We start from the raw sequence: 12,635 nt of genomic DNA on the forward strand, positions 1-12,635 counted from the left end.
TGTACTTTATCTGCATCAACTTATATGATCTAACCCTCTTTACAGCCCGCAGTAAATAATGACTGGACTACAGTTTAGCTAGAAACAAACAGAAAGCATGGTACGTGCACGTAGTGGATGCATTAGGTTACAGTGAAAGAAAAGACAGACAAGGCCTCCAGTTGTTGGTTAAATAAAAGGTCAAACATAAAAAAAAAGGTGTAAAATAAACCTGTGTAAGAAAAGATGTGCCACAACTTTCCCGTCACCCTTTTAGCCCATGAGGAGGACTGTGTGTGCACAGTGGTGATGTGCGTTTCCCGTTTTGTCCCCTTACAGTCGTCACCTGTTGATCATTACAAATACTGATTAACATAAGAATTACATTTCCACCAGTGACCATGCAAAGCATAAATAGCAGGAGGTTTAAAGTCAAGGATTGTGAAAATCTGGATGAAGACATTAAGGTCTTGGCAATTCTGTCAGAGAAAACTGGTCTATATGTCGCCTGCACCCATTAAAACAATGCAATAGGTAGAATGTTTAACTACACTAACCAAGCTTACAAATGTGAAAACAACATCAGCAAGCTACAGATGCAAACAAACATGTTGCTGTGCTGCCCTTAGGCAAGATTTTTAACATTTTACTTTCCTATAACCTGTCATTAAGGGCTTCTAATGTAGAAACAGTGCTTCAAACTGGTCCCTATGGAAGCCCTGGCCCTCTTAAAGGTCAAACATTACCATACAATGGAGATCTATTTGGTTGACAGCTGAATAAGAGGGGGAGGGGTGAGGCTTGAAACAAACCTTTCCTCAGAAACACATTCAGGAGCTGTCATTACCCATCTCCTTCTGAAAATAGTGAACGCCTGGCAAGCACATTGTTTAACTGGGGATTAAGAAGGCTTGATACCAATGTAAAACAAGTATATTCATCTGTAAAGTCGTATGCTTGTTTCTGAGAGAATATATACATTATATATATATATATATATATATATATATATATATATATATATATATATATATATATATATATATATATATATATATATATATATATATATATATATATATATATATATATATATATATATATATATATATATATATATATATATATATATATATATATATATATATAAAATAATAGCTATGGAATGGAAACTTCCATGTCTCAGGAAAGGTTTTCTTTATTCCCGACCTCCATGTACAACCAAGGCAGAGGATCTAAGGGGATCAACAGCAATTGCCCTGAAGATTGCTAGGTAATCTGCAGGCCTCATTCACATAGGTAGAATGATCTCACACACACACACACAGCAATCTTTGCCCGCACAGGATACACAGGTTTTCCATTCATCCGCATGCAGACAATTCAACCGAGGTCTATCGGGAAGCAGCGATTGCACAGACACAGCCATTTGATCTCAATCTCACAGCTACGCTGGACAGAATGCACACTGTCTAATGGGGAACAGGAACCAAGCAGTCATGTTCATGCAACCGCTACATCCTCACTGACATGAATGGGACAGAACACCTGTGCATCCCATGTGGATGTGTGGATGGATCAGTATTATGCCCATTTGAGCCAATTCAGTGCTTAGAAATGTTTTGGGCCGGGTCAGGTTTAGGATAAATCCGTATTGTCAGAAAAGAGAGGTTCCCTTTAAATTTTTAATACGACTTCCAATTTCTCTCTCACTGTAAACAAGATCCATTGTGAAGAGTGTGTAGCTGATCCCAAATCAATATAAAATCCAAGCTTGTCTCAACTCAATTTACCATATACAAGTTATTTACATTTCTTTAGCCATTTTGCATGCATTATTTCAGGAAACTTGTAAGTGACTGTCAGCACCCTTGGGATTATAGTTTTCAATCCCCTGCTAGAAATTAGGACCAGCGTATTTAAAGTGCTTAGAAAATGATAAAGTGATAACAAAATAATGAAGTGAAGGAAAGTATACACAGACACATGCAGTAGCACAATACTTACATATGGATTCTCCATTTATATGGAGGTGTCGATCCTCAGTTTGATATTCTGCCACATTCATACTTCCACAGTAACTGGAGTGAGCTGGAACACACACACGCACACACGGGGTAAATAAAATAAAGAGTCTACTCATGGATTTGCATGACACCTGGGAGACCAAAAGCGAAGCTGGGAAAAAGAATTTGCTTAATGCTTGCAAAGTGTCATTAAACAGTTTGCTTAACCCTTTCCTCCTCTACCTGATGATCACTGCATGGCACAACATGCAACACCCTAGATTTACCTAAAAAGGCCAAAAAAGACCAAACACAAATGTTGCAGGTCGTTTGTAAAATCAATCTACTTTCACCATTGGCCCTTCCGATCACCAGTAACAGTGACCCCTCAGACCAGCAGATAAGCAACAGTAAGGAGAGAAGTAGAAAAGGAGACTGCCAAAAGGAACATCGTTATTAAGGTAAACCTCATTAGAAAGGCAACACAAGTTGTTTTTTGCCAAAGCATGCTACCCTGGCCTAAAGAAATAAACCATGGAGACAAAAAGGAAAAAAAAGGGAAAAAAATCGTCTTTAGAACAATCGGCACCACCTTGAATAAATGACCCACCAGGTTTCAGAGTTACAGAACACATTTTTTATAAACGTAGTTTCACAAATGCTTTTGCTCTGTAAACACCATCAAATAAAAAAAATAATTGAAACAAAATAAATCCGACACATCAAAAATAATAAAAGTCTTTTTGTTAATAGACAGACATTTTTTCCCCCTCAAAGCACCAAAGTGTTTGCAAGAAGAAGTCAGAGCAGTGAATAGTTAAAAAGCCCAATTACCAAGCACCAGAAAGCAAGTAAAGGCAGAATTGTGTGCACAGAAGAAGTCACCAATGATAGCATCTGGTACCTTTTTGTTCATAACCAAGCTTCAGCATGACCATATGATAGACTCTCACAAGCAGCGCTGCCATGGTGGCCACAGCACTTTTGGCCAATACCATTGTCCTGTGTGCGTTGTAAGGCAATTCTCCTAATAGGAAAAGATTACAGTTCACATTAAAGTCAAATGAAGGACACAGAAACAAGCCAAATACTATTTATCCCATTGGGCATCTGTCAGAAGTCAATTGGTAGCAATTAATCTAGTACTAAAGTAGTAACCTAATCAGAAGAAATCAGTAGACCAGTCAGATCCAGGAATCCAGACCATCCATGAATATGGCGTTGGTTTTTACAAATTTAACAAATCTGCATGCACATATCAAGACAAATCCAATAAAAAGAAAAAAAAAAAAAAAAAAGTACACCTTGACTAACTTGTACCGTATATAAATTTGCTCATCACAAAGTATCAATCATCTGTTCTTCCAACAGCATCCAATAAGCTTTAAAGTAAAATCACATAAAAAAATAAAAAAAGTCCAATACCAAGTATCAAAAAAATTAATAAAAAACAAAATCTGTGTGGAACTAATCCCAACTGTTCACCAAAATAAATATAGAATCGGAATGTTAAATAAAATCTCTAATGCCCAGTATGTGGCCCTTTGCCACTTACTGTACACCCTAGGGGCCCCTGCAGACAGTAGGTGGTCTGACCTTGTCCAGTGACATACTCAGGCAGTTAAGATAAAATATTTCTTCAGACCGAGTTCTAAAACACTTCCCCCTTATGTTTTAGGGGATGTGGCATGAAAGGCACAGTATACCACATATGGTGGACGTGCCCTAAAGTCAGACGATTTTGAATTTGCAATTACAATTACTTTTTTCACTAACCCAGTTGATTTTGATCAAAATCACCAAAGCAGGCGCCACTAGGATGCCCAGTGGAAGGACACATAAGGAAACGTATATCATTCATCTTTACAGCATCCAGGATAGCAGTAGCTAGATCTTGGAAGTCACCCATGATTCCCTTTGATTTGTTGAGAACCAAGTTGTCGTGGATCATGACCAATGAACACCTTTCAGCGATATTACTCGATAAGCAGCCCATCTTTGATAGAGTCTGGGAACCTTGAATTAAATATCTGTGCGAAGTCTTATGGGGCATCTGTATAGTTATGCCTGGAATGACAGGTTGCACACATTCTCCCCCCCCCCCCACCTTTTTATATCTTTCCTTCCTCTCTTTGTCCCCTGCCTTCCTTCATTTTGCAGGCTCTTTTCTTTCCCTGCATGCTTTTTAAAAAGGGACCAGTGAGCTAAATGGTATATTGATGTACGCGAAACATGGTGGGGATTCTGTCAGACTCGAATTACAAACATGGACTCATTGTTTAGCCTCCTCTCCCCCAATCATGTTACATCACATGCAGATATGGACATTGGCCACAAGGTTATGGATCCCATCTTTAACCTCATGAAGCCTAAAAGGAGTGACAGGGACCCAAGAATGTGCCAACTTTTTAGTTACATGTCATGGAATTTGATATGTAAAATTTTCAATAATAAAATGATTGGAGCAGCAGCACCAGCCATTGCCCAGACAAGTTGCCCACGAAAACCGCATTCTCCCCCCCCCCCCAAATTCAAAAGCATCTGGTGAGCGACACTGGGAACAGAGCAATGCATTCAGCGCTGAAGTCATATTAGCAGCACCAAAGCACTTTTCATGTCTGGGAGCACCTTCTGGCCCGTACACACGATCATTGGAACGTTAGTACAGAGCTTTCGAGAGCCGATCATGACAGTTCATCCGATATTTTAAATCGGACACGCATGAAAATTTTCCTCGCACGATACCAGATCGTAAGATTTTCGTTTCGTCAGTACAGTTGTCCGAAAATACAATACAAGTACATTGCAACACAACATCACTTACGATTTTTTTTTCTGTCGTATGAGAATTTGTGACTTTAAATAACCTAATTTCTACTTGCGACTATTAAGCGAAAAAAAAGTCGTACGATATTAGGATCGTGTGTACTGGGCATCAGGATATATTTTGGAGCACTTTAAGAACAAGACACTTTGCAAGAGGCGTTTTCTGGATCTCTATTTTGGGTGGAGTTTTTCACATAAATGCATAATTAATAAGGATGTGTATGGCAGCAACAATGGCAGCGGGCAATTATTGATAGCATAAGGCCAGCGCTGTGAATAGTGATTTGTAGCTTGACATACACGTCTGGCCATTTAATGAAACGACTATCTAGTAGAGCTGCACGATTCTGGCCAAAATGAGAATCACACATTTTTTGGCTTGGAATGAAGATCACGATTCTCACGGCGTAAAATCTTTTACATTTATACAAAAAAAAAAAGAAGGGGGCCAACTTTACTGGTTATTTTTTTTTTAATTCATTAAAGTAATTGCATTTAAAAAAAGACTGCTGCGCAAATACAGTGCAACATAAAATATTGCAACAACCGCCATTTTATTCTCTAGGGTCTCTACAAAAAAAAAAAAAAATGATGTTTGGGGGTTCCAAGTAATTTTGATTTTAACCTAAAAAGAGCTGTCAGAAAAAGGTTTGGTGCTTAAGTGGTTAAACGTTCCTAATTTACATACAGAAGTTTATTCCTTTGATGTGATACAATGTTTAGACTTAACTTTCCACTGATAAGCCCTGGTTCACAATGGGTACGATTTGGAACAATTTGAGATGCGATTTGACATGTCAAATCGCATCTCAAATCGGCGGCAATGGCACTGTCCTAATCAGTGCGACGCCGCATCTGTGATTTCAAAAAGTAGTTCCTGTACTACTTTTTGCGATTTCGGGACGATTTACATTAAATTGCGGCCGAAATCGCGGAAAAATCGAAATTTTACCGCGATTTTGAATTCGCAGCAGTGTGAACCTAGGCTAAAGAATGTTTTCAAAACTTGGCAGGCTGCCCAGACTTTGACTTTTGTCTGAGAGCAGAGAGAAAATTCTTTTTATGTCAAAGATTGTGAAACCCTGTGTCAAGAATTGCAACGGGAAAAAGATCGCGATAACGATTGACGATTAATTGTGCAGCTCTACTATCTAGCAAATATAATTTTTCACTATCAAAACTAGTTTATTACAAATTTGATCACTTTTCAATGGAGATTAAATCAAAGAAAGAAGCAGATGGGTGGAAAAAATGCTGAACTTTTTAAAACTGTGGCTGGGTTCACAGCATGGGGTTCCGGTATGCTTCTGTACACCGGGTCCGGTGCGATTCAAGTCCAAATTCTGCCTGAATTCACACCTGAACCTGGACCCAAAGATACACAGGACCCTTCTGCATTCCAGACCGTGGCCACCCCAGGGACCTGTGTAAACTGACTTCATTAAGAGTCAGTCACATTCTACCATCATGCGAATGAGATGTAGAGGGGATCCACATCCAATTGGCATATATATGTGAACTCAGCCTGAATGTGTAGTATATGGAGCAAATCAATTCCCAATCAAGTTTGTCACTCAAAATAATCAGAGTCAAGCAGGAAAATTTACCAAAATTGCATTGAACGGTTGTTTCAAACATCCAAATGATTAACACAATCCCTCTCTTTACTGCATGAAAATTATTGTAATGTATATGGCCAAGATAACCCTTCCCCAGCTACACCAAGTGGTCAAAAGCTGCAGTTTATGTGTTAAAGTAGTAAAAAAGGTAGAGTTTGTTTTTACCTGAATGCATTCTTCTGAGTGTAGCAACCCCCCTTATACTTACCCGAGCCCGTTTCAATCCAGCAAAGTGCTGTGTACACACACTAATAATAATATCATCAAAACATTTATATATATATATATATATATATATATATATATATATATATATATATATATAAAAAAAATATGTATTTTTTCCCCCCATGATAGCAAGGTGGGGCAGCACATCTAATGTTACACTAACTTAGTAAAGTAAACATTGATATTATCCACTGTACTATGCATCCTATAGATTTTTTCCACACCTCCAAAAACATTTACATAATCATCCATGAATGATATTAGCACATCTTTTACATAAACCAGCCTGCAACACAAGTTTATTGGTCCTAAAATAGCAACAGTTTGTCGGTTAGGTAAATTCAGACAAGCACTTCAAGTAAACCCATCACAAACATGGCCAGTTTAACCACTTAAGGACCGCCTAACGCCGATACACGTCAGCAGAATGGTACAGGCATGTACGTCGCCTTCAAGAGCCCAGCCGGCACGCGTCCCGGTCCGAAGCTCCGCGATCGGTCACAGGAGCTGAAGAACGGGGAGAGGTGTGTGTAAACTGTCAGAGCCACCCCATCAGTGCAGCCTCATCAGCATCGCTCATCAGTGAGTGCCACCTGTCAGTGCCCATCAGCACAGCCCATCAGTGCATATTAGGCGACATTGTTGAGGCTGCGCTAACAGTGGCCATTAGCGAATACCACCTGTCGGACTGCTCTGATAGGCACTGATAGGTGGCGCTGATAAGCACTGATAGGAGGCACTGACAGGCTATACCGATGAGGCTGCGCTGATGGGCACTGAGGTGGGACAGGCGGCATTAATGGGCACTGACCGGTGACACCGAGGCTGTGCTGATAAGCATTGATAGGCTGCACTGATTAGGTGGCACTTATGGGCAATAAGCTGCCTCAGCGCAGCCTCATCAGTATCGCCTGTCGGTGCCCATCAGTGCCATCTAATCAGTGCACAGCCTATCAGTGCCCATCAGAGCAGCCTCATCAGTGCCACCTTATTTTTTTTTTACTTTCTGGTCTTTTTTCGCTTGGCACAAGGCCCGAGCAATTCTTATTGCCCGACGCACCAGACATGCAGTTCTGGGGGCTGGACAGCCAGCCAATTTAAAAAACTGGCTCCTAACTTTTTTAATTGGCTCCTAGATTCTAAGCAAATTTGTCAAGCCCTGACTTAAAATGCCTGCAGCATTTTACCATTCCAGATTTCTTTTTTTATGTACTTGTAATGCGTCTCTGAATATGCTAGAAAATGTAACTACTACAGGGGGAGTCAGTTCCCTAGCACAGCCCTCTCATGGAGTTGTGCAATTGCTCTCTGCGCTGACCCAGTATCTCTGCCACATAACATGCGTGGTTGCCACATAACATTTAGGCCCCTTTTACTCTGGGGCAAAATGCCAATATTTTTTGCGGCGCGTTACCGTCGGAATTGCGCCGTATTCGGCCGATAGTGGTGCGGTTTTACCCCCCACTAGCGGCCGAAAAAGGATTAATACTGCCAGCAACGCACCTCTGCAGAGGCGCATTGCCGGCGGTATAGCCACGTTTTCCCACTGCTTTCAATGGGAAGAAGCGGTGGACGAGCGGTAAACACACCGCTCCTTCACCGTTTCAAAGATGCGGCTAGCAGGACTTTTGGAGTGGTCCTGCGTTCCCCGAACTTCTTTTAAAGAAAAATCTTGAAAAAGGAAATAATGGAGGACACAAGTCTAGACTTCCAATTTCATGAATTCCATGTGCCCACCTTAAATATATGTTGACCCCATAATCTGGGTCACAAGTTCAGAACAAACATGCAGGTACTGTGAGGGAGGAAAAAAGTATTTGATCCCCTGCTGATTTTGTATGTTTGCCCACTGTCAAAGAAATGATCAGTCTTATTTTATTGGTAGGTTTATTTTACCAGTGAGAGACAGAAAATAAAAAATAAAATATCCAGAAAAAACATTTAAAAAAAAAGTTATAACATTGATTTGCATTTCAATAAGTGAAATAACTACTTGAGCCCCCATCAAATCAGCAAGATTTCTGGCTGCCAGGTGTCTTCTATGCAGGTAAAGGGCTGAGATTAGGAGCACCCCTCTCAAAGGGAGTACTCCTAATCTCAGCTTGTTACCTGTATACAAAACACCTGTCCACAGAAGCAGATGCCAATTTCTCTACCATGGTCAAGACCAAAGAGCTGTCCAAGGATGTCAGGGACAAGATTGTAGACCTACACAAGGCTGGAATGGGCTACAAGACCAATCGCCAAGCAGCTTGATGAGGGTGACAACAGTTGGTGCGATTACTCGTAAATGGAAAAAAAACACAATAACTGTCAATCGCCCTCGCACTGGAGCTCCATGCAAGATCTCACCTTGTGGAGAAGAATGGTGAGGAATCGGCACAGAACTACAAGGGAGAATCGTGACAATGATCCCAAGGCAGCTGGGAGCATAGTCAAACTGGTAACGTTTCATGGTGAAGGACTGAAATCCTGCAGCGCCCGCAAGGTCCCCCTGCTCAATAAAAGCACATGTACAAGCCTGTCTGGAGTTTGCCAATAAAGGAGTTAGCAGGGTGGATAAAACAAAAAAATAAAAATTGTATCCACCCTGCTAACTAATGCTGGCTGCCTCTATGGAAACAAAATATTAAAGCCCTGTGATGTCACAGAGTGGCAAAGCTAAAAATAATAAACAGAACACAAGAGGCATGTGTTAAAGGGAAATCATTAACAAATTCTAGGGGGAATCAGAGTTGTTTTAATTTTTTTTGCAATTTCAAATTTTCCTGAAGATACGCTTTGTGCCTACACAGTTGATGCCACTTTGACGTGTGTGGAGAGTGACTGAACAGGTGTGGCCAGCACAAGTAAGATTTTGGCCACAGGCTTACAGCATTGTGGCGGACCCTGGCTGTTGGCTACAGGTTATACATTAAGCAGGAATATGGAACCTGCCATGATTCTAACTGCCCTGACTCTCTGGATGTATTACTTTGTCAAGCAAGCATCTTTGGGGCACTTTAGGAGCGACGTATACACTGCTCCTAAAGCACCCCTGCCCATTGAAATCAATGTGCAGTGCCGCCGAGGCTCCTGCAAAGTGCTTTAGCAGCGGCGCTACTAAACCCTCCACCGGCCGCTAGCAGGGATTAAAAGTGCACTGCTAGCGGCTGGAAAAAATCCCTGAACGGGCAAGGGTCTTTCCATCAAATTAAAAAATTCATATGAATGTAATATTTAAAAAAAAACAAAACAAAAAAAAAAAAAACACTTTGATTCTTTTTCCCTTACAAAAAAACAGCAGTAGCAGTTCGCTACATCACCCTTTTACACAAAGTAAAGAAACAGATTCAAAATATTTTGCATGTGGCTTTAAATGTGTATTTCGTAAGCTACATGTTTGAATATTCAAACCTCTAGATGGCACATAATACCAAGTCAAGGCTAAATTCAATAATAAAGACTAGACAGCTATGATTTGCAGAACAGATATCTTACTTGATTTGTGCTTTTGGCTCCTGTTCTGAGTGTATACTTTATTAGATGTTGTGTATGTGGACGAAGCAGGCGAGCGAGTTGCTGAGAACGCTGTGAGGACATTACTTCTATCAGACAGCATGCTACAGTCACTGCAAGTGTAGCCGTTTATTAGGGTTGTCTGTGTTTCTGCAGAGAGGACATCTCCATTGGCCTGAATGACTGTTGTGTCCCCAGCTACAACACATAAGAAAACATCAAATCTGTTAAGATTTTATTATCAGCTGGATCCCCAAAATGTCACAGGAGGGGGTGGCAGAAAGTGAGTTAAACAGAAAAAAAAAAAATTACCTTTTGGGTCATCATCATCAAGACCTACAATTGAAAAAAATACAAACAATTAGCCACATAAGAAGCAACATTCAAACATGAAATCCAATAATAAACAACAAGAGGCAGAATGTTAGTTTTCCACAATATAATTTTAGTCTTTTGTGCTAGACGCTTGCAGATCTGGTTACTAAGCAACCCAACATTCTCAAAAAACATCTGAAGGCACAAAATGAAGCAAGAAAGCTCAAAGATTTCCTGTCCGTTAATAAAATGGCCATAAATAGAAAAGCTTGCGTTACACGAGACCTCTTGTGAAACCGTAATCCCCACAGCTTCTGATTGTTTTATTCCTAGCAGATCAGATGTGTTGGATGTCACTCTAAGCTACAGCACTACAGCACTGATCATTACACTTGGGGGTCTCCAGTCACTGTTGGGGTTTATGAGAGGATGTACACTGGGCCTCATTACAATTGTGTGGGGTTACTTATGAAAGATTTATATTCATATGAATGAATGAAAAACTTATAAAGCGCGGCGCATGCGAACTGAATCGCTTCTGGGCGCTAGTTCGTGTCTCATGACATCAAAAGAGCAGAGTTTTGATCTGTCTTCTGAAAGTCAGGTGGTTTTCCTCCAACCGAATGCTGGTTGGTAAAGCGTTCCATAGTCTAGGACCCTGAAAAGCAAACCTTCTTTCTCCTTGGACTTGTATTTGGTTTTTGGTACCCTGACCAGATTTTGGTCAGTGGATCGCAGCACGCGATTCGAATTGTGAGGTTCTATCTTGTCGCAAAGATATTGTGGAGCCTTCCCATGGATGCACTTATGTGTCAGGCAGAGTGCTTTAAATGCAATTCTGTCTTTTACTGGCAGCCAGTGAAGGGTTCTCAACGAAGGTGAGATTGATTCCCATTTTTTTTTCCCAGTCACCAATCTGGCGGCCGTATTCTGAACGACTTGCAGACGAGCGATTTGGTACTTTGGGAGTCCGAGGTACAGGGCGTTAGCATAGTCCAGTCTGGAATTCACGATTGTTCCCACCACGACTGCTACGTCTTCTTTGGGGATAAATGGAATAAGTCTGCGTAGTAGGCGCAACAGATGGTGCGCTCCGCTGACTACTGACCCTATTTGTGCGTCCATTGTCATGAAGGTGTCGAAGATGACCCCGAGACTTTTGACTTCGGAGCTAGGGGTGATGATTTGGCCCAGAATGGGCGTGGGTGTCCAGGTTGTTGCCAGTTGACTCTTTCGGCTGGCGTGAAACATAAGGAGTTCTGTTTTTGAACTGTTGAGTTTAAGATAACTCTTAGTCATCCAGTTTTCTATCAAAGAGAGACATTTCTCTAAACTGAGATGATCCTTTTTGTTGCAGATGCGAAAATACAGTTGCGTATCGTCTGCATAAGAGTGATAGAGTAGTTCTTGGCTACTGATAATATCAAAGAGAGGGCGAAGATAGATGTTGAAAAGCACCGGTGACAGGGGGGATCCTTGGGGGACTCCACATGACACCGTGCGCTTTTCCGACGTGAAAGAACCCAATTTAACTGTTTGTGATCGGTTTTCAAGAAAGGAAGAAAACCATGGTAAATCACCTTCTGCTACCTTGGCTAGTCGCATCAGTAACAGTTTGTGGTCTACCGTGTCAAAGGCTGCGCTTAGGTCCAGCAGAACCAGGAGACAAGATTCTCCTTCGTCTGCGGCCTCGAGGGCATCGTCCCATATTTTGAGTAAGGCCGTTTCTGTCCCGTGTCCGTCTACATATCTCAATGTAGATTTAAGATTTACTGAGAATCTTACTTTAAAAAAATAAGACGTCACCCCAAGTCTACGGTTGCTCTGTGAACACATACCCATAACAGTATAAAAGTAAGGGGGTTCTATTTTATACTTCTACCTCTTTCAGGACGGACAATGTTTCCATACTCTCAAGTTGAGAAGTTTCATTCAAAATAAATGGGCAAATAGACATCTTTTGTAGATAACCCTGTAAAATGGATTTACAGATTCTTACATGACAGCCAGGCAATTAGCATCTCCTCCTCTTTTCTTTTTTTAAGGGGGAGCTAGGTCAATCTCCATATTTTCCCCTTTTTAATTAATTACTAAGAGGGGTTTAACACGTATATACGTTTAAAAAAACTCTCCCAGTAAAGCAAGCAATGGAGGCGTTACAATT

At 40.9% G+C, this 12,635-nt stretch overlaps 1 protein-coding gene across 7 annotated transcripts in view; it reads right to left on the minus strand.

Moving 5' to 3' along the window:
* The window catches only part of SUN1 (Sad1 and UNC84 domain containing 1), a 107,514-nt gene that overhangs the window by 46,115 nt on the left and 48,764 nt on the right, over positions 1-12,635 (minus strand). For 3 of the 7 annotated variants that reach the window (XM_040356768.1, XM_040356767.1, XM_040356764.1), the window contains 5 exons: positions 10,469-10,492; positions 10,139-10,354; positions 2,890-3,012; positions 1,987-2,070; positions 212-325 (listed from right to left, as the gene is read on the minus strand). In XM_040356768.1, coding sequence (XP_040212702.1) covers positions 212-325; positions 1,987-2,070; positions 2,890-3,012; positions 10,139-10,354; positions 10,469-10,492 — 561 coding nt within the window. The remainder of the gene's footprint in view (positions 1-211; positions 326-1,986; positions 2,071-2,889; positions 3,013-10,138; positions 10,355-10,468; positions 10,493-12,635) is intronic. The other 4 variants (XM_040356766.1, XM_040356765.1, XM_040356769.1 and 1 more) reach the window with 4 other exon arrangements.

The sequence above is a fragment of the Rana temporaria genome, chromosome 6 (genome assembly GCF_905171775.1).
Source record: "Rana temporaria chromosome 6, aRanTem1.1, whole genome shotgun sequence".
NCBI lineage: Eukaryota > Metazoa > Chordata > Amphibia > Anura > Ranidae > Rana > Rana temporaria.